Source organism: Pipistrellus kuhlii, unplaced genomic scaffold, assembly GCF_014108245.1.
Source record: "Pipistrellus kuhlii isolate mPipKuh1 unplaced genomic scaffold, mPipKuh1.p scaffold_m20_p_14, whole genome shotgun sequence".
In the NCBI taxonomy this organism is placed as follows: Eukaryota; Metazoa; Chordata; class Mammalia; order Chiroptera; family Vespertilionidae; genus Pipistrellus; species Pipistrellus kuhlii.
The window spans coordinates 2,634,745-2,654,133 of NW_023425449.1; the positions used below are offsets into that span (position 1 = coordinate 2,634,745).

Genomic DNA, 19,389 nt, shown 5'->3' on the forward strand with positions numbered 1-19,389 from the left:
TGCTCTTTCCCCTCCTTTTCTCAGGACTAACAGGGTTTGATCATGCAAGTGCTGATACTGCCAGTTACTCAGTCTGCCTTTGGAGCCTTTTCTGTACCGGCATGAACAGATCAGCCAAACTGGAACATCCATGCCAAAGTCCCTGTGCACCGGGTTAATGAAGGCCAGAGAGTGCAGTTTGAGGCTTACAGAAAAAGTGGGTGGGTGGAGGGATGATGGATGGCTGGATAAGGGGATGGATGGATGGAGGGTGATGGATGGATGGATGGATGGATGGATGAATGGATGGATGGAGGATGGATGAATGGATGGATGGATGGAGGATGGATGGATGGATGGATGGATGGATGAATGGATGGATGGAGGATGGATGGATGGATGGATGGATGGAGGATGGATGGATGGATGGATGGAGGATGGATGGATGGATGGATGATGGATGATGGATGGACAAACTCTATTCTACAAGTGTCAGAAACCCAACTTAAATGACCTTGGACTGGGAGGAAAATGTCATGGCTCAGTGGTCACCCATCAGACATGGTGGGAACCCGTGGCAGACAAGGAATGGGACCTTCTGGGACTTCTCCCTTCTCTCGCCTCTGCTTCTCTTTGTGGTCTCCCTCTTCCGGCTGACCTTCGCCCTCCTGATAAAGTGAGGACGCAGGCAGCCCCAGAATCCTACACTCTCCTTTGTCTGCGCTCCCGCTCCAGTGCAGCAGTTCCCGGGGAAGCCCTCGGTTGGCCCAGTCGGTGTCCCACACGCACACTCTGGACAGACTCTCTGGCTCAGAGAGAGAGAGGCCACTGCCCGCCCACCCCTGGGCCAGCGTCCGCTGTTAGAGTGACTGGGTGTGAGGTCACGATGCTGTGATTGGCAGCTCGCCTTAGAGTCACTTGGTTGAAGTTGGAGCAATCAGTTCCCCAATAGAATACAGTCCTTTCCCCTGAAAAACAGAGAGAGCAGACAAAAATCACAGTTGCCCCTGACCGTGGGCATCAGTTCTCCCCATAATAATTCTCAAACCCCTAAAAATAATATTTCATTGCACACCATCAACAATAACACCTCCTCCCCCGCCCCAGTCTCATTTATTCCACAGAGCGCACCAGAAAAGATGGTGTGTTGTGTGCGGGACATTGTGTGTTCTTTTGTGTATGTATTTGTTTGTGTTATTAATTTCATAGAGGAAGGGAGGGGGGAGAGAGACAAATATTAACGATGAAAGAGATCATTGATTGGCTGCCTCCTGCACACACCTCTTACTGGGGATTGAGCCTCCAAGTGCCCTGGACCCCAGTGCAGAAATTCCCATGTGCCGGGAACCCAGGACCCCTCTGTTTGCAGGCCAACGCTCTATCCACTGAGCCACACCAGCTAGGGCTGGGACATCATTTGAAGCATCAGTTGTGATTATTCATTAGACAGGCAGCACGCTGATGATCAGGGGCATTTGTTTGGTAGAAACTAGTATTTTGGAATGTTCAAAATGGGTACCTGTTCACAATGCTGTTTACTGGAGCCCAGCCTTTTGCTTTGTATTTCCGAGCAGTTCGGTCTGAACAGCAGCCTTTGGGCTGTTCTCTGCTGCATTCCTCTTTGGAGAGGGAAGCGGTGTGTTCCAGACAGCTTCTTCATCTCCTGTCTGTATTATGTCCTTCCAACACAGCTGTCAGATTAGTAGACGATCTTTCTTTGGATCAGAGAATTCAAGCATCGTAATAACAGTCATTTATAAAGAATGCTTGCTGGGTATAGTTCTAAGCACTTCTAGCCCTCACAGTGAGCCCTTGAGCAGAAGCTATTTTTAACCCCCATTTTACAGATGAGAAAACTGAGGTTCAAGGAGGCAAGTGACTTGCACAAGGTTATATAGCTAAGAAAGCTGCGAGAGCAGGACTTGGCCTATCTTTGGAGTTCGTGGCCTCAGCCACTGAGAGTTGGCTACAGTTAACCTAATCCGTTTTGTTTTCTTCTGCCTTTTCTTGGCTCACGTGGCTGGAGTCCCTGCCATGAGAGGGGGCTGTGAGGCAGGGAAAGGCTCGGAGCCAGGATAAACTGCCCAGGGAAGGACCGTTGTCAGACGCTATAATTCAGGCTCTGCTTTCTTCCTGTGACATCAGCCACATGAAATTCATCTCCCGGGGTGATGGAGGATGCTGGCAGTAAATCCCCTTCCGTGCCCTAGAATCAATGACTGTGAAAGGTGTGCAGGGATCGAAAGCCCAGTTAGGCCAAGCCCCTCATTTTACTGATGAGAAAATTATTACCGGAGCAAAATACGAGCCTTGGACCCAATTTCGACTGCTGTTCGTATTTTCTGCCATCTAGCCTTGCAACATGGGGCCAGGCTGCGAGGAACTGAGAGGCAGAGGTGAGACCTGGACCAGTTTTAACCTCTGAGGGATTCCCGGCACGTCCTCAGGGCTCGGTCTCACTTCTCCTTTTGGAACGTGGGAGAGTGCCATTTACAGCACCCCATTCCCTCTGAATTTGAACCAATTGGAAAATAGACAGGAATTTCTGAGCAGAATCAAAGTACAGGCTACGTGTGCTGGGTGAAGCCCATTGGCTATGGGGGTGACAGTGAGCTTCCTAATGCTCCCCACTTTGTCTGGCCATGTTTTGGATAAAGAGGTGTTTAGATGAAAGGATTGTAGGTTTCCCGGGAATGGGTCACAGGATGAGCAAAGGCCCGGAGACATGCAGTCACAGGAACAGCCCAGGGTGGGGCTGGACTTCCCTGGGGCTGAGAGCCGAGTCAGGCCCCAGGGCAGGGGCCGCCTCCCCCAGGACAGAACAATCTTGCGTTTACCTGTGTGAGCCATGTCCCACGTGATTCAAGGTTCGAGATCTGGAGAAGGGCTGTGCACAAATGACAGAGACGAGACAAGAAATAATGATTTGGAAACACTGGGGGCCAGGCGAAAGCCCAACTCAAGGGGAAGGACTTCCCTGGTGCCCAAGCCTTGCCAACCTTTTATTCAATTTTTGGATACACATTTAGCCCTTAGGCAGGCAGGCAGTTCCGGTAACAGACAGACTATCCTAAAGGTCAGTAAATATTAGTAAAGATTTACTCTGAGACTGTTTAGTCAGGAAGCTGCTTGAGCTACCATTGTCTCCACTAAAGTCGGTGCTGCCAGGGCTCAAGGTTCACCGGCATTCAGGCTCCTTGTTTACACTTCTCTGATAGTGAAGACAGTGGGTCCCTTTCCGTCCCCAATCCGCTGAGCTGCAGTTTTCCCAGTTCACGTTTCAGAATTGTCTGTCTGCACTTACCCAGTCAGCCATGGCTTCCCAAGGAAATGTGACGTCAGCTCCAGGGAGGGCCTTTCTTCCCAGACCCGCAGCCCTTGGAGCCCACGGCCTGAGCCCTGCGCTGGAATTCCGAGTGGAGAAAGGCAGGGATGGGTTTTGAGTTTCAGGGGTGCACTCTGCCTTCCACTTGACCATCCTTTGGGCATCTCAGATTTCGGGCAACACCATTTAGAAGTAAGCTGATCGCCCACTTCTGCCGGAGGGAGGATTCCGTAAGCCTCTTAGATGTAATGGCAGTGAGTTTCGACTTGTGCCCGCAGCCCCCGGGTTCCTAATGCTGATGAAATCACATCGCATCAGCCATCCTCTCTGAACAATGGGGCATTAAGTGACTGCAGCCGCCGCCGTTCGGACTGTTAGAGGTTGCAATGAACCGTATAAATGCCAAACCAGCGAATCCTAAGCTCGGCAGATAGAAGCTTTCCGATAGTCAGCACTTTGAGGGCTTTCCTGGCAGGACAGAGTGGCTGCCCATGCTTTTGTTTTTAATTGTTTAATTGGAATTAAGTCTGCATGGACTTACCTCCTGCCGAGGCCAAGTTCCGTGACAATGGGGAGTATTTGAATGTAGTGTGAAGAACTACTGTAAAATAATAGAATGTTGAATGCCCACTGTAATAGAGAAATAAGCAATTAAAAGGAGCGCTGTAAAATGATGGAGAACTCCCAAGAGCTCACTGCAGTTCATTAACAAACAAGGGCACACAACTATTTTTGTGGCCCAGGAAATGGTGCCCATCCTTTTCACACACCATTAGCCTTCCCGGGCTGATGTGGGGAGAGGATTGTTATCGGGGATAATGGTGACAGCCAGCTTTCCGGAAGGCGCTGGCATCCCAGGCAGTGCTGGGCGCTCAGCACGCATTGCTCACTTAACCCTTAGTCACCTGAGGGCTGAGTGTCGCCACTGTGCACGAGAGGAAGCAGGGACCCGAGAGAAGGAGTCCAGTGTCCTAGGGCACCCCCTTCCAGGACAGGCCCACCCAAACTGCTGTTGCCCCAAAGCCCGTGGTCCTCACTGCTGCACTGCCATCGGGGTGTGCTGAGCAGGCCCAGGGGCTGGGATCGGAGATAACGAGGCAGCGTCTCTGCTTTGCTGGGACCACACAGCCCAGCGGGTGGGCAGCTGTGCGAGGGCGCCATCGCCACACGGTATGTCAAACCGTGACAGAGGAAAACAGCGTGTCTGGGAGGCAGAGGCGGGTGTGTAATTTCCAGAGGGGACGCTCAGGCAGTCTTAAAGGGCAGGTGAGGATGAGGCCAGCTGTGCAAGAGGAGACGGGTCAGGCAAGGGGCTTGGTGGACATAGAAAGACAAACCCTCAAGACACATGTGCAGGGACCGAGAAGAAGGGGGCCTGAGAAGTGACAGAGCCACAGCCCCCCTTTCCCACACTCATAAGTAGGGAAGTCTTCCACATGGATGAAGCCGATACCCTGCCTTGACGGGTCATTCTCTGTCCTGTCAGCCATTCGTCCAGTTCGGAAGCTGGAACTTCAGGTCAGGGAAACTGCATTTCTCTGAACCGGCCCGGGCAGGGCACTGGGGGGCAGTGCTGGTGGGAGAGCAGGCCGGAGGGAGTGAGATAGTGTTGGACCATGATTCCGTGATCCCCAAAGACCAGCAGGGAGTCAAGTCCGATGCAGTTAACAAGAGAGCCCCTTCCATGTTAACATGGGCTCTGTCCCACTCACGCCGACCGCATGGCGGACGACAGCGCGAACTTCCACAAGCCCGGGGTTTTACTCCGGTGGTGATGTCACTGCTTTGGCTGACCCTGATTGTTTGGGTGAGGGCTAGGGTCCAGTTACACAAAATGGAGGATAGCTCTGCCCTGCCCACAGTGGAGTCTGGAGTTTATCCTCACCCTGCCCTGCCCTCTCAATAGCAGAGCTTTCGCCAGCCGTTCCCTCGTGTACTTGTGTGACCTCGGGGCCAGGCGGAAGGGAGAAACCTGGCAGATGCTCTTCTGTGCGATGCTCCCCGACGCCTGGGAAGCAGGTGTTGTTAGACCCCCTCGGTGCGCAGAGAGCAGAGGGCACCTGCTCTGTTGGGGGCGATGGGGGTGACCCGGCCTCCTCTGCAGCCCCAGCACCCGCGACCTTTTTGCCACGTTGTGGGAAGTCACACGCATGACTGGGGCATTCAGGATATTGCTGGGGCTCATTACCTCCTGTGGTAATAGAAGGACATGCTACATTTCAGTTACATGTTAGACAGTTAAGGAGCAGTGCCTTCCCCATCCATGATCATGGACGCCCCTAAATTCTATACACGGGGGGTGCCTGCTTTATGCAATTTATGTCACTTGCTTCTGCTCAGTGAGCATTTGACCAGCCTTCTCATGTGTACCTCGCTGAATGGCCACCACGAGTGGCACAAAGGAAGTTCCTGATGCCCAGGAGATGGGGGTGGAGAAGGGGTGAGGGAAGAAGCTTTGCTGCATATGACTGCGAACTAGCATTTTACTTTATTTTTAATATAGATTTTTATTGATTGAAGAAAGAAAGGGAGGAGAGAAAAACATCAATGATAAGAGAGAATCATTGATCCACTGTCTCCCACACACTTTCTACAGGATCAAGCACACAATCTGGGCTTGTGCCCTCACTGGGTATCAAACCATGACATCCTACTTCACAGGTCAATGCTCAACTGCTGAGTTACTCCGACCGGCTAGTGTTGGACATTTACATGTAAGCATAGGAGGACACCGAAGTTCGGAGGAGCTCAGGCGCATGCCCCAGGTGTAGCTAGTCCTCTGCGGAGCTGGGATCCGCACCAGCCCTGCCCAGTCCCAGCGCCTCCTCCCGCTGTAGCCCTGAGCCTGCTGGTCCCACTCAGGCGCGGAGGAGGATGTGCGAGTCTTTATGGAGAGGGTCGGGGAGTACAAAGAGCCTGCACTCAAGGAGGAAAATTGTTCACTTTTGCTTATTTTGTAGCCAAAAGCTGGGTCTCTTGGATCGGGTTCGCCTTTCTAATCCTCGTGGTAGCAATACTAAAGGAAAGCTATTTACCCCTCTGAATGTAGATGCCATAGAAGAAAGTCCTTCTAAAGAGCCAAAGCCTGTTGGCTTAAACAATAAAGAGCGTTTCCGCACCGCCTTCCGCATGAAAGCCTACGCTTTCTGGCAGAGCTCCGAAGGTAAGGCCTGTCCTCGCCCTGCCCAAGACCCCTCTCCCTCCTTCCCTCCTTCCCTCCCTCCTTCTCTTCCTCCCTTCCTTCCTCCTTCTCTCCCTCCCTCCCTTCCTCCTTCTCTCCCTCCCTCTTTCTCTTACTCCCTTCCTTTCTCTTTCCCTCCCTCCCTCTCTCCCTTCCTCCCACCCACCCTCTCTCCCTATCTTCCTCCCTTCCTCCTTCTCTTCCTCCCTCCCTCCTTCTCTCCCTCCCTTCCTTCCCCCTTCCCTCCCTCCCTCCTTCTTTCCCTCCCTCCCTCCATTCCTCTCTCTTTTCCTCCCTCATTCTCTCCCTTCCTCTCTCTCTCCCTCCCTCCCTTTCTTCCTTCCTCTTTCTCCCTTCCTTGTCCCTTCAACTCTCCTCCAACTGTCCCTCACCATGAAGGACTCTCCAGTCCCAAAGTAGCCGTTCCCTGCCCTCCCCCAACCCCCTGCTCACTGCCTCCTCTTTCCATCCCTGGTCCCTGGGCTGGAGGCATCTGTGACTCATCCCCACAGCTCGCAGGGCAAGGCGCCCAGGTGGCGGTTCCTGGGCCACAATCACCACACTCAGCTGCACAGCCGCGGCTGGGAGCGTGGGGACCGGTCACCATGGTCCCTCCAGTGGCAGTGATGAGCGCACTGCCATGGAACCGACTCGGAAGATGGAGAGGGCCGGGTGCAGAGCGATCCGCAGCCCCGGAGGCCTCGGCACCCCAGGGTGGGGAGAGGGGTCAGAGAGCACCCCTCGAGGGTGTAGGAACAGCGTCTCTGTGTTCCCTTTCACTTGGGAAAGAGGATAAGTAGGCTCAGAGAGGGACCTCCCCCAAGGCCACAGGCTGAGGGCTTGAAAGAGCAAGAATGTGACCGAATGCCCACCTGTGTGCCCTGGGCTGCCAGCCTGGGAACTCGAATGCACATCCTGAACTGCAGGCTTGTGGGTAATAGGAGGGGGTGCTCAGAAGGGCTGCGTGACCTCACAACTGGAGGACCCCGCGGGGTTCCTGGACGTGGGAGCAGACACGCTGGAGGCTGAGCTGGGAAGGCTGTGGCTGGAGGAGGCTCTCCGGGCGCTGGCCGCCGTTGACATACGTGTCTCCCTCTCAGATGCCGGCACCGGCGATCCCATGGCTGAGGACAGGGACGACGGGAACGACTTCCTCATCGAAGACATGATCCCCACTCTGAAGGCCGTCATCCGAGCCGTCAGGTGAGGCCCCGCCTCCCCGCCCATGGCCTCCCCAGGCCCCAGCTCGAACCCAGGACGGGGCTTTGTAAAGTGCTCTTGGCTCTGGGAGGGGGGCGGTAGGAGTGACCCCGGAGGCAGGTGCAGAGCATGTCCATTCACTCCGGGGGATGCTGCCTAAAGACTAACGGTGGTACGTCAGCACGTCACCTGGCTCCCAGGAAGACGGAGGTGAGGGCTTGGCATCTGTGAGTCCCGGATGTCCCCCTTTACTAAGAGCCTGAGGAAACCTGGGGAACAGGAGCTAGTCTCTCTTTCTGAGGAGCTTACAAGCGAGAGGGTTAGAAAGTCGACTCAGGAAGAGAGGTGTCAGCTGTGTGACACGGGCCTTGTCACACCCATAGCTGGTCTGAGGAGAGCTCCGAGGCTGTTAGCAGGAGGCCCCAGGAAAGTGCCCGAGCTCTCGGCCATGGGCTCACCTTCCAGAACTATCAGCGGATTGTTCATAAAACACTTAGCTCAGTGCCTGTAAGGAAGACTCGGGAGATGTCCGCTGGCAGGGTTACCCTGATGCTCTCAATATGCACATGATGGAGGGGAGGCACCAAGGCGGAGAGGATCTACCAGCCTGGTCTGTGTGGCTTGGAAGGCTGGATCCAGGACCCGAGTCGGAATATCTCCCCATCAAGTCCTTTTCTCTTTGGTTCTCTCCTCCCCCACTAACCTGCTAGTTGTAGTTTCTCTACCAGTGACGCACTCACGTCTCTGCTTCACCTCACAGAATTTTACAATTCCGTCTCTATAAGAAGAAATTCAAGGAGACGCTGAGGCCTTATGACGTGAAGGATGTGATTGAGCAGTATTCCGCAGGTCACCTCGACATGCTGTCCAGGATCAAGTACCTTCAGACCAGGTAAGACTGTTGACCGGGAGGATGGTGCTCTCCTAACCGCCAAGGAGCCAGAGCCAGGTGAACCCCAGAGCGGAGGGGGCAAGGCCTTCAGAAAGAATCCAATGTGCGGAGAGAAATGTTAGGAACAAATACATCCATCAAGCATTGTGGGTGTCAGTGCCAACCAGCTCCAGGTTAAGCAGGCTGGGAGGAAGCTCTGTGACATTGCTAAGGCCAAGGTCAACCCCCTGATGGGGCCTCATGGCAAGAAAGCATATGTCCGACTGGCCTCTGACTGGGATGCTTTGGAATTGTCCAAGCCCAGTCCAGCTGGCTAATTCTAAATATAAATTTTTCACTGTTGTTGAAAAAATGTGCATCAGATGTCAATTCTAATAGCAAAAATATGGAAGCACCAACGATGCCCAACTAATTGCCATTTCACCAAGGAGCAATTCAGAGCTCAAAGGGCAAAGAACTTACCCAAACTTACCTAGCCAGGAGGTGGCAGAACTGGGGAGCTCAGGCCAGGGGTGACTGGTTACCCAGCTCCTAGTCTCTCTAACAGCCGCACCTCCTCAGTCACAACGTAACGACCAAGAAAAGAAAATAGCCCGACCTACCTGGCTCAGTGGTTGAGCACCAGCCCAAGAACCAGGAGGTCCCAGTTTGATTCCAGGTCAGGGCACAGGCCCGGATTGCGGGCTTGATCCCCAATGTGGGGCCTGTAGGAGGCAGTGGATCAATGATTCTGTCATGGATGTTTCTCTCTGTCCTCCCTTCTTCTCTCTCTGAAATCAATAAAAATATGTATACTTTAAAAAAAAGGAAAGAACAGCACCTGCTCTCATTCGAGTTATATAGCCATCAAATGGCATTTGCAAGATATATATATCATGCGGTGAAAAAATTATATGACCTGTGAATATACTAATAGCCATAATATGATTACTAATGCACTGAGACCTAGACATGCACACTTACACATGTACACATGTATGACTATGCATGTGATTATATTTAGACATATGACTTTGTCCTCTGATGGCCAGAGATGCCTGCCAGCAGCAGACACCTGGAGAGGCAAACACAGTGCCTAGGGGGTAGCAGGAAAGGTCGCCAAACCAGATGAGCTGAAGGCCAGCTGGGCCTGCGGGCACACGGCATTTCTGCTGAGAATGAAGGAGACGCCACCCTCACCCAGTCTCCGTGGGCTGGCGCCTCTCTCTCCCCTGGGATGGCGAAGGTGCCCTCGACACCAATTGGCCGAAAAAAGACAATCTATTGAGATGATACATTCTCTCTTTTTCTTTTAATATATTTTATTGATTTTGTACAGAGAGGAAGGGAGAGAGATAGAGAGCTAGAAACATCGATGAGAGTCATTGATCAGCTGCCTCTTGCACACCCCCTACTGGGGATGTGCCCGCAACCAAGGTACATGCCCTTGACCGGAATCGAACCCGGGACCCTTCAGTCCCCAAGCCGACGCTCTATCCATTGAGCCACACCTGTCCCGGCTCTCTTTTTCTTTCTCTCTGCCTTCCTTTCTCTCTCTTTCTCTCCCTCCGCCCCCCCCCCTCTTTTCCCTTTAATCCTATGCTCCACACCCACACCTGGCAGGAGGGGTTAGCGTGAGTTGCCTTCCTCTCTGCCCCTGTCTGCCCTGTCGTTTAACCCCCTCGCCATGTGCTGTGCTCTCTTCCAGAATAGATACGATCTTCACCCCCGGGCCGCCCTCCACTCCCAAGCTTAGGAAGCCTCAGAAAGGGGCCGCGTTCACCTACCCGTCCCAGCAGTCTCCCAGGTGGGTCTGTGCGCAGCGACAGACAGGCCGTGGGCCCCACAGCTCGTGGGGCGTCCCCCTGCTCCCCGCCCCCCGAGTCTCAGTGGTTGCTTTCAGGGCGGGTGAGGTTGCTGGTCCCCGAATACATGGAGAGTTTGAGGGCTGTTCTGCTGTGTGGCCATTTGAAAGGTTTCTGTGCGAAACCCTGCCCGCCCCTCTCTCTCTGCAGACCGCGTGGGTGACACGTGGTGTTCTGGCTGTTGAAATGAAAAGCCCGGTTTCTTTTATGAAATAAGAGGAGTTATTGGTGCCGGCAGAATGCTTCCTAGTAGCAGAACGTGGCACCCATTCACTCCCACCCCGCCCGCATCACCTTGGACGCCATTCCCTAGATTCAGCATGTCTTCCACTCTTAATGAGATGGGACGGATGAAATGCTGACCCCACGGTATAGCATTTCAGAGGTTAGACCCCTCCTCGCGCCCCACTACGTACACTTGGGGGGCTCCCAACCAGCAGCCTGAGAAGGAAGCCCTAGGACAGTCATTTCAAGGAACCAGACCATGGACACAGCCAGGAGCTTAGCCCCTTCCCGGACCCACATGCACCTCCCAGATTGAGTGGAGCCGTGGCTCCTGGGACATGGCCCGGCGCTGGAGCAACTTGCAAAGCAAAACCAGGGCTAACCATCTCACAGGCCCGTTGGCTCTTCCCTAGGAACGAACCCTATGTGGCCAGAGCATCCACGTCAGAGATGGAAGACCAGAGCATGATGGGGAAGTTTGTGAAAGTCGAAAGACAGGTAGGTCTTTCCTTTTCTGAACCAAAAATGCAGGGGATAAAACTGAGTTCAAATGTCACTTCCGCGAGTCGCTACCATTCCAAAAGGGACGTGGAAATTCAATCCCGGATTCCTCAGCTGCTGGCTGGGTGATCACGTGCACATTAAGGAATTGTCCTGAGCCTCAGTGGCCTCGTCGAAAAAGGGGATCGTAATCCTTCCCGAGCTTGCTGTGAAAACTAAATGAATTGACGCATGTAAAGTGCCTAGAGCCGCAGTGCGTGTACAGAAAGCACTTAGCCAGGGGTGCTGTCAGTCTCAGTGCTTCCCAGAGTTCCCTTAAGAAATGTTCATTTCCTCCCCCATTCCCTAGATTAGGGGTGTCGAACTCAATCAGAGAAGGGGCCAAAATCTAAAATCCAGCCTAAATCGAGGGCCGAATGGTTTACTGAACAGTCATAAACTGTCATTGTGATGGAAACACAGCGGAGTGCAGTGATGACAGCGCGGTGCGGGCCACATTGCAAGGCCTGGCGGGACGGATTTGGCCCGCGGGCCTTGTGTTTGACACATGTGCCCTAGATCCTCCAGGTTACCCTAGATAAATGGCACTGCCAGTTGCTATCAGGATTTCTATCCCTTCTTTTATTTTATTCATAATTCAAACGTGGATCGGTGCAGGAGAGGCGAGAGAAAGGCTCAGTGATTCTTCTTTTTGGGCCTAAAAAGAATGCCGTTTTTCATTTCTAAATTTCAATTCATACTTTAAAAAATCACAGCCCGTCCACTTACCGGTCTGTGACTTTTGACAAGTTACTTCATCTGCTAGTGTCTCTGTGCCTTGCCTGCAGAATAAGGGCTGGGGAAACTAAGTGAGGTCGTATCTTGAAAGCGCAATAAGCAGAGTCAGATAGTAGCTGCTATGTGAGTGTTAGTGACTGCGACGCTTGGATGCCATCTCGGCCATTACCCAGTGCTGTGCTTGGCATCCTCATCGGATGGAGGGGATGATACACCTGCCACAGTGCTTGCTTGGTGAGTATGACTTGTCAGGAAGAGAAGGTCTCACACACACACATGTGCACACACACATATATATGCACAATCTCATGCATGCAAACACATATATCCACATGCACACACTCACATGCACATACATTCACACCTATATTCATGCACACATGCACACATGTGCACACAGGCAGGCATGCACATGTGCCGCACTCACACCTGCATACACACTCACAGAGATTAAGTAAATCCCCAGTTGGGCAGGCAGGAGCAGACCCTGCTTATCTCTGTAGCTCCCCCTGCACCCGAGGCCCCCAGGCAGGACCTCCCATTCTCTGAAGCTCAGTCCTTGCTCACCACCGCTCCGCATTTTTGGGCCTTACCTCACCCTGTAGGAGCAGCAAACGCTAACAGTCCACATACTTCCATCTAAGGGAACGTTTGCAAATCAAGGACTCCCGCTTCTCCACCCAAATGGCAGCCCAGCCCCTTGTCCTCCCGGGGGACAGGGAAGGCCCGGAGCGCCTGTCCTCACATCCCCGCCTCCAGCCTTCGCTCAGCCGCCCGGGTTCTGTCTGGATCTGCCCCACTGCGAGCGTGAGGTGGAGGCCGTCCGCATCGGGACCAGCAGGGTCCCTCTTCCTTCCCGATGAGCAGTGCGGCCGTGGCTTCTCTGACAGGGAGAGGCACCCCCTGAGAGAGCCGTGACCGCTCCTTGTGTTCCAGGTGCAGGACATGGGGCGGAAACTGGACTTCCTGGTGGACATGCACATGCAGCACATGGAGCGGCTGCAGGCGTACGTCCCCGCCTACGACCCGGCTCCAGCAGAGGAGAGAGGGGACCCCCGGGACTCGGAGATGAAAACCATCCTTTGCAACTACTCCGAGATGGGGCCGCCGGACCCCTCCTTCAGCTCCCACCAGGTGCCCATCAGCAAAGTCGGCCCCTACCGGTTCTTCGCCCACGACCCAGTGAGCCTGCCCCGTGGGGGACCCGGGTCCCTCTCCTCCTCTGCCGCGGAGTACATGGAGAGGCCCACCGTGCTGCCCATCCTGACGCTTTTCCCGTCCCCCACCGACCCGCACGGCCCCCGCGCGGACCGGGTCTCCCCCCGGCAGAGACGCAGCTACACGCGGGACAGCGACACGCCCCTGTCCCTCATGTCGGTGGACCACGAGGAGCTGGAGCGGTCCCCCAGCGGCTTCAGCATCTCCCAAGACAGAGACGACGTGTTCGGCCCGGGCGGGGGCTCCAGCTGGATGCGGGAGAAGCGGTACCTGGCCGAGGGCGAGACGGACACGGACACGGACCCCTTCACGCCCAGCAGCTCCATGCCTCTGTCCTCCACGGGGGACGGGATCTCGGATTCCATATGGACCCCATCCAACAAGCCCGCGTAAAGGGGTCCTGGCGGACTCCTTGTGATGCCCACAGACTCTGTACAGCCCACTTGCTCTCACGCCTGACACTCACCAGTGCGGTCACCCGTGGCCGCATCCGACGCCTGCATGTGCGTGATGGCCCCCCGCGGGGCCGGCCATGGCCTGTCCTCCATGCCACCACCGTGAAGCCGCTTCCTTCCAGCATGGTCTGCATGTCCTTGCACTAGCTCTGGTCCCACTAGCCTCCTTGCGGACACACGCTCACCGGCTCTTCTTCTTTTTGCTCGTGGTCAGACCAGTCCCGGGACCGGGAGGGGTCGCCCACGAGCTCTGCTCTTCGTCTGTCTGTCTGGGCGGCTGGTTTGGTTTGAGTTTGGGTTTGGTAAGCAGGGAGGTAGTTTAAGTTCTTTCTCTGGTCCCCACCCCAGCCAGGAGGGTTCTCCCGTGCCGATGAGGTTGCCTCCCAAGGTAAGGTGGTAGGAGAGGAGCGAGATATTTCCACATCTACAAAGCCAAGAAGCTTCCAGATTATTTCAGTGAGGCAAAGCCTTCTCAAAGCCCTCCGCAGGCCCTCGCTGGTCTGCCATTGCCTAGTGTCACACCCAGTTTCCTCTGTAAAAGGTGGTGGTTGTCCCAGTGTCGCATTGCGGATGAGCTATGAGTTGGCGGGGAGAAACGCACACACACACACACACACACACACACACCTATTTAAAAGTTCCCAATTCCTGTAGCCAAAGATGGTGACGTTGATCAGAAGTGGGGCGCCCCTCTGCACAGCAGCTAAGTTCAGTGCCTTCAAAATGAGGTTCCCACTCACCCTCCCCACAAGAACACCCATCTCCAGTGGGACCCGGAGTCAAAGGGCACATGGGCTGTCCGGTCCACGTCTCTCTGTAACACTGCGAAGCCTTTGGCTCCGCTCACGTGACACTCCCGGGGCCACTCCATGTCCCTGGAGAGCTGGGCCCAGAGCCCGGTCCGCCGGCTCGCTCTGTCCCCTGGGCTCCTCTGGCTTCACTGCTCTGCCTTTCGTGCAGCGGGATCCAGAAATTGTGCCAGGACAACCTGTACTCAGTGTCCTGTGCAAAGCACTTACCACACAGTGTATCTAGGAAGAGTGAGTTGTCTGGTCTCATTTGCCAAATATGCTTCCTGATGCGTTGTATTTGGGATCCAGGAAAAAAAAAAATAGTACAAGCAGCTACTTGTAATGGTAATATGCAGATGGGCAATATTTCCAGAACCACCCTTTTTTACTCCTGCAGATTTTTCAAAGCACTCCTACCCCTGAGACAGTGGAAGTGTCAGCCCTCAGCCTGCAGAGCACTGTTCCCCTGTGTGCGTCTCACCATCAATCACAGGCCAAATAAGCTTAAGAAGCCGTGGCCTTTTATGGGATGCCGCTGTGATGGAAAGGTTTCTGTGAGGTTTGGGTTAAGTAGCTAAATGACGGTTCTGCAGTATTATTATTGCCTCACCCTTTTAGCACATCTCAGCACTGGTTGAGGATGGTCACCATGGAGACCATCAAGATGATTGAAATGGCATAAACAAATGTCTGCATGTAAGTGTCACTCATGTCCTCCCTCACAGTCTTGTCAGGAGCCATCAGAGCCGTGGCAGACATCTGGATGGCGCTGTCTCCATTACCCAACGCAGCGGACTTAACGTTCTGCGGGAGAGAGGAGCTAGGTTCTCGCAGTTTGATTTTTGTCAATAGGTGCTTAGCATGCAGTGATCATGCAGGGCTGCTGCCTGGCTTTAGGGATTTACAACCAAAGCCTGCAGTCCCTGGCCAAGGGCAGGCATGGTGGCAGGTAGAAAGGGCGTTTGACATGGAGAGTGCTCTGAATGGTGGGTGGGTGTTGACCTTGAAGTCTGAGGTGGGAAATACACAAGAATGATCACACACATTGGATATGGAACCCCTACCCAGATGGTTTGCCTTTGACCTTGCAGCAATCTGAAGGGCAAAGGGCATGGATCATTGGGTCTTCTCAGCTCCCCTCAACATGCCAGGCAGTGCCATTGGAGTTGACGCTGGGAACCCTAAGCCCCTTCCTTAGGGCTTGGTTCTTGATTCTGACCTCCTGGGATCTCTCACCAGAAAGGATGGAGCCACTTACCATCTAACCTGTTACTGTGTTCTTCTTTTTTTTTATTTTTTATGTAGGAGTTATTTGAAACAAACAACAAAAAAAGGAGAATGAATCAATCTATATAGGCACCAATTGTTTTCCCTACCTTATTAATATTTTTGAAGAACCTACTAAGCTTAGTATCTTACAAATAGATCCATTTTCCAAGAACTCAGTGGAGTTCTCGGCTGGAAGAGTGGGACTTCTCATCCTCAAGCTAACAATTGCCATGGGCCCAAGCTTAGAGGACAGCCTAAGGGTCTTTTAATAGTTTACAGCGGATGGAGCTTGTATTATTTCCCTGCCAGCTCCTAAGACCAGGATGGCAAGGTCTGGGTTTGTGCTCCTCACCAGCAGGTCTCCGACATGGGTATGTTGCCATTATCAGTGCAGACAAAGACCAAATACATTTTTCATGAATTAATAAAGATAAGACTCTTAAGAGCTATTCTTTCCCATCTTAAAAAAGAAGAAGAAGAAGAAAAATTACCTGGATATTTTGCTTTTCTATCCTCTTTGAAAAGCAAACCAAATCTGCTCAAGTTAGCTGCCCCGAGGCAATATCACCAACATAGCTGGCGATATGGTTGATAAAGCAGACAGTCAAGGTCTAGAATTGAGCATAAGTTACAGGAAGAAAGTGTGTGCTTCCACAAAGATCGTTGTGTCAAAAGAACAGAATGATGGGCTCATCCAGCAGCATTGGTTGCTAACATGAAAGTTATGCTGTTTCAGGCACACCAGTGGTTCTGAAACTAGCCCAGGAAATTGCAGTTTGGGCAGAATCCCATGAAATAGTGACCAATTAATTCCATTAATGATTTTCCCAAGTGAAACTGATCTCATTTATGTATTCCATCTCTGTGTGTGGCAATATGACACATGAGAATGTTAAGGGGTGATGCTTTAGCGGGATCAAAATGAATGAGAGAAATCCACTTTCTCAGGTGAAAGGGGATGTCATTGGGCTGAGAAGAAAGAACTTGAAACCAAGTGTGAGTTATGACTATCAAATACCAGCACATGAGGAAACACAAAATTTTTTTTGTTAATTGTGAGAGAAAGAAACAACAAAACCCACACCGAATTGAAAAGGTTCTTTTCACAAAACTGCTTTTTCTGGAAACTTAACTTACATTTATTAGACATGACATTGATATTATGAAACTCTGATTTTCATTTAAGAAAAAACTATCCAGAAAACCCCCAAGGTATGCTATAGTTCAAAATTAGCTAATTAATTGACAGTTGTGCATTATGCCTTCCCTATTTTGTGCCAGGCAGTTCCTGGACACTGTAAATTGGAAGAATAATTACTTGTAAGAAGTCCCAACATAACAGGATCTACTCAATTTGCCAAGACCATTCTCATAATTTGATGGCACTGTAATGACTGTAATGAAAACATTTATTTATTAATTTATAAGATTTATTAAGCTGTCTGCTGGGCTCTAGGCAATGCACTTGAAATACAAAACTACAAAAACAACAGTTCCTGCCAACAAAAAGCTATGAGCTTGGTGGCCTCAAATATTGGCAGTCCCTTCAAACTATATGTACCACCAATGGCAAGTCTTGGTTTCATCCCTGATGACCATTCTATACAGACAGGGATGTTTCCTAGCTTGGAGTCACTGGGAGAGTGAACATGGAAGAAATTGAGAGCAAAAATTCTGCATCAAAACAGTAATGGCCCCATCAACCCAGAGAAGGCTGAATGGATTGGAGACTTTGAGTTTGGGTTCAATGCTTTGGACTTTATGGCTCCAGATAACCATACATGAAGAAGGTTCTAGAGTATCTTGGAAGGTTCTTGGGGGGCAGTAGAGGGAACAGGTTTTTCCTCTCTAAACCCCTACGAGGATTGAGTTCTGGCAGATCACTCAGCTACTTAAATGTGTTAAGTAGAAGCATATGGTACAGGCCCAAGACACAGTCTCCGTTTCCAGAGAAAGGTAGGACCACCTGAGGGGTCTGCTGATCAGAGTCTTCTGGGGCAAGAGAAGAAATTTATCCAGAGCCCCGAGCAGTGGACTGCACTTGGGAAAGTGCTACCAAGCACACGCCAGGCTTCCCCCAGAAGATACCATGCAGCTGGTCTTTGTTTTCCATGAATATGCTTCCGGGGCATCTAGAACCAAGTCCTCTTGGCCTCCACGTAACACATAAGTTTCAGTGGAAAATCAGCTAAAATGAGCTGAGTGTGATACAGATCACCTGAGTGTGATTTATCATGAAGCAGTCAAAAGCCTAGCCCAGCGCTTCGGAATATGTTTGTCTCCCCTTGGACTTGACAAAGGAATGAAAGTTTGATGCCGAAGAGCAAGTAAAAGTGAGCATGTTCTTTTTCAATGTTCCGTTCTCCTCTGCCCGCAAGATGGAGGCCAGGGAAGGAGAAACTGACCCTGAGCTCTTGAGTTGCCATCAATATAATAAATTTCTGTCTTGACTTCATGCGATCCTCATTGCAGCCCACGGGGGAGGTGTGTAATCTCCATCCTACAGATGAGGAAACTGAAGTAGATGGGAAATACCTTGCCAAAGCTCACTCATCGTAAGAGTAGATCTGGGGCCATAATCAAAACCCATGTCCCCCAGCCAAGTCTCCCAGGAAAAGCTGCCAGATCTTGCCCTCTGGTCCTTCTCCAGACCTTGCCTTCCTCTGCCCAGTCAGCTTTAGAGTAAAATGATCACAGACCCATTGCTTCCCTGGAGAAAAGAGAGATTCCTGCGTTGGTTGCTCCACTTTGATATTCAGTGGGTTTTGCTTGTTCCTTTGAGTTGTCAGTGACAAAATAATGCCACATAAATTATTCTCCTGGTTCGTGTTGGAATCCATCGGCTCTTAGAGTTTGGTATGGCTGCAGAGAGTCCCCTGAGCACCCCTTGTTCTCGGTCCCAAGATCTGTCGTCGTTTTAACCAAACAAGGTCAACTGTCCCTCCTGACTCAATCTTGTGTGTCTAGACTGTTCCTTTATGACAGGTCTTTGAAAACCTGCAGAAACAGGTGGATCTTCAGAAACACTCTATTTCTTTCTTGATGGGAAAAGATGAAGGTTCCCAGGAGAAGCCAGCCTGGTCTGGGGATGGGGCCTCTTCTGCGTACTTTCCCAGGGAGGGGAGACCAGCCCACCTTCCACACGCGAGGGTTGTGTCCAGGTGGGAGGCCAGGCTCCAAGACATGGGGTCATTTTATGGGGTGTCAGAGGTTTTGCTGCTAGAGACAAGTGGTGGGCTCCATCTTGAAAATCCCCAGAGAAAGATGGGCCAACACATCAGATTTGTCCATCATTCCATTTTAACAAGAAAAATGCTCTCCCTGTTGCTTCCAATGTGACATGGCTGTCCTTTTTTCTCTTTCTAATGATCAGTGAGGGAAACAGAGACCCCCTGTGTTTCATTTGGGATTGTGTTTCCTTTAACCCCCTTTTGCGGCATAGAAATCTGGTGCCTTGCTCCTGAGATCGTCTCCATGCTCTGAGTACGCTTTCCTCACCTCTGGCTTACACGGGAACATTCCACAAGTGGCCTTTAGTGCTCTTTATAATATCATTTCCTATGATTTTTAAACTGTACGTGTACTTTATATTCTGGCTCCGTCTGATATTTGAACAACTTTAATAGGTTGGTTTCCATATATTATGCAAATAATTCTTACCTGGTTTTTTATGTTCTCTCTCAAAACAAGTAACTACTGCACCACTTATTAATAAATAGACATTTCAACGAC

At 51.8% G+C, this 19,389-nt stretch overlaps 1 protein-coding gene across 1 annotated transcript in view; it reads left to right on the top strand.

The window, feature by feature from the left end:
* The window catches only part of KCNQ3 (potassium voltage-gated channel subfamily Q member 3), a 141,725-nt gene extending 122,336 nt beyond the window's left edge, over positions 1–19,389 (top strand). The window contains exons 10-15 of the mRNA XM_036437538.2: positions 6,265–6,467; positions 7,586–7,688; positions 8,446–8,577; positions 10,265–10,363; positions 11,060–11,144; positions 12,861–19,389. Of these exons, the coding sequence (XP_036293431.1) occupies positions 6,265–6,467; positions 7,586–7,688; positions 8,446–8,577; positions 10,265–10,363; positions 11,060–11,144; positions 12,861–13,535 (1,297 nt within the window). The 3' untranslated portion in view covers positions 13,536–19,389. The remainder of the gene's footprint in view (positions 1–6,264; positions 6,468–7,585; positions 7,689–8,445; positions 8,578–10,264; positions 10,364–11,059; positions 11,145–12,860) is intronic.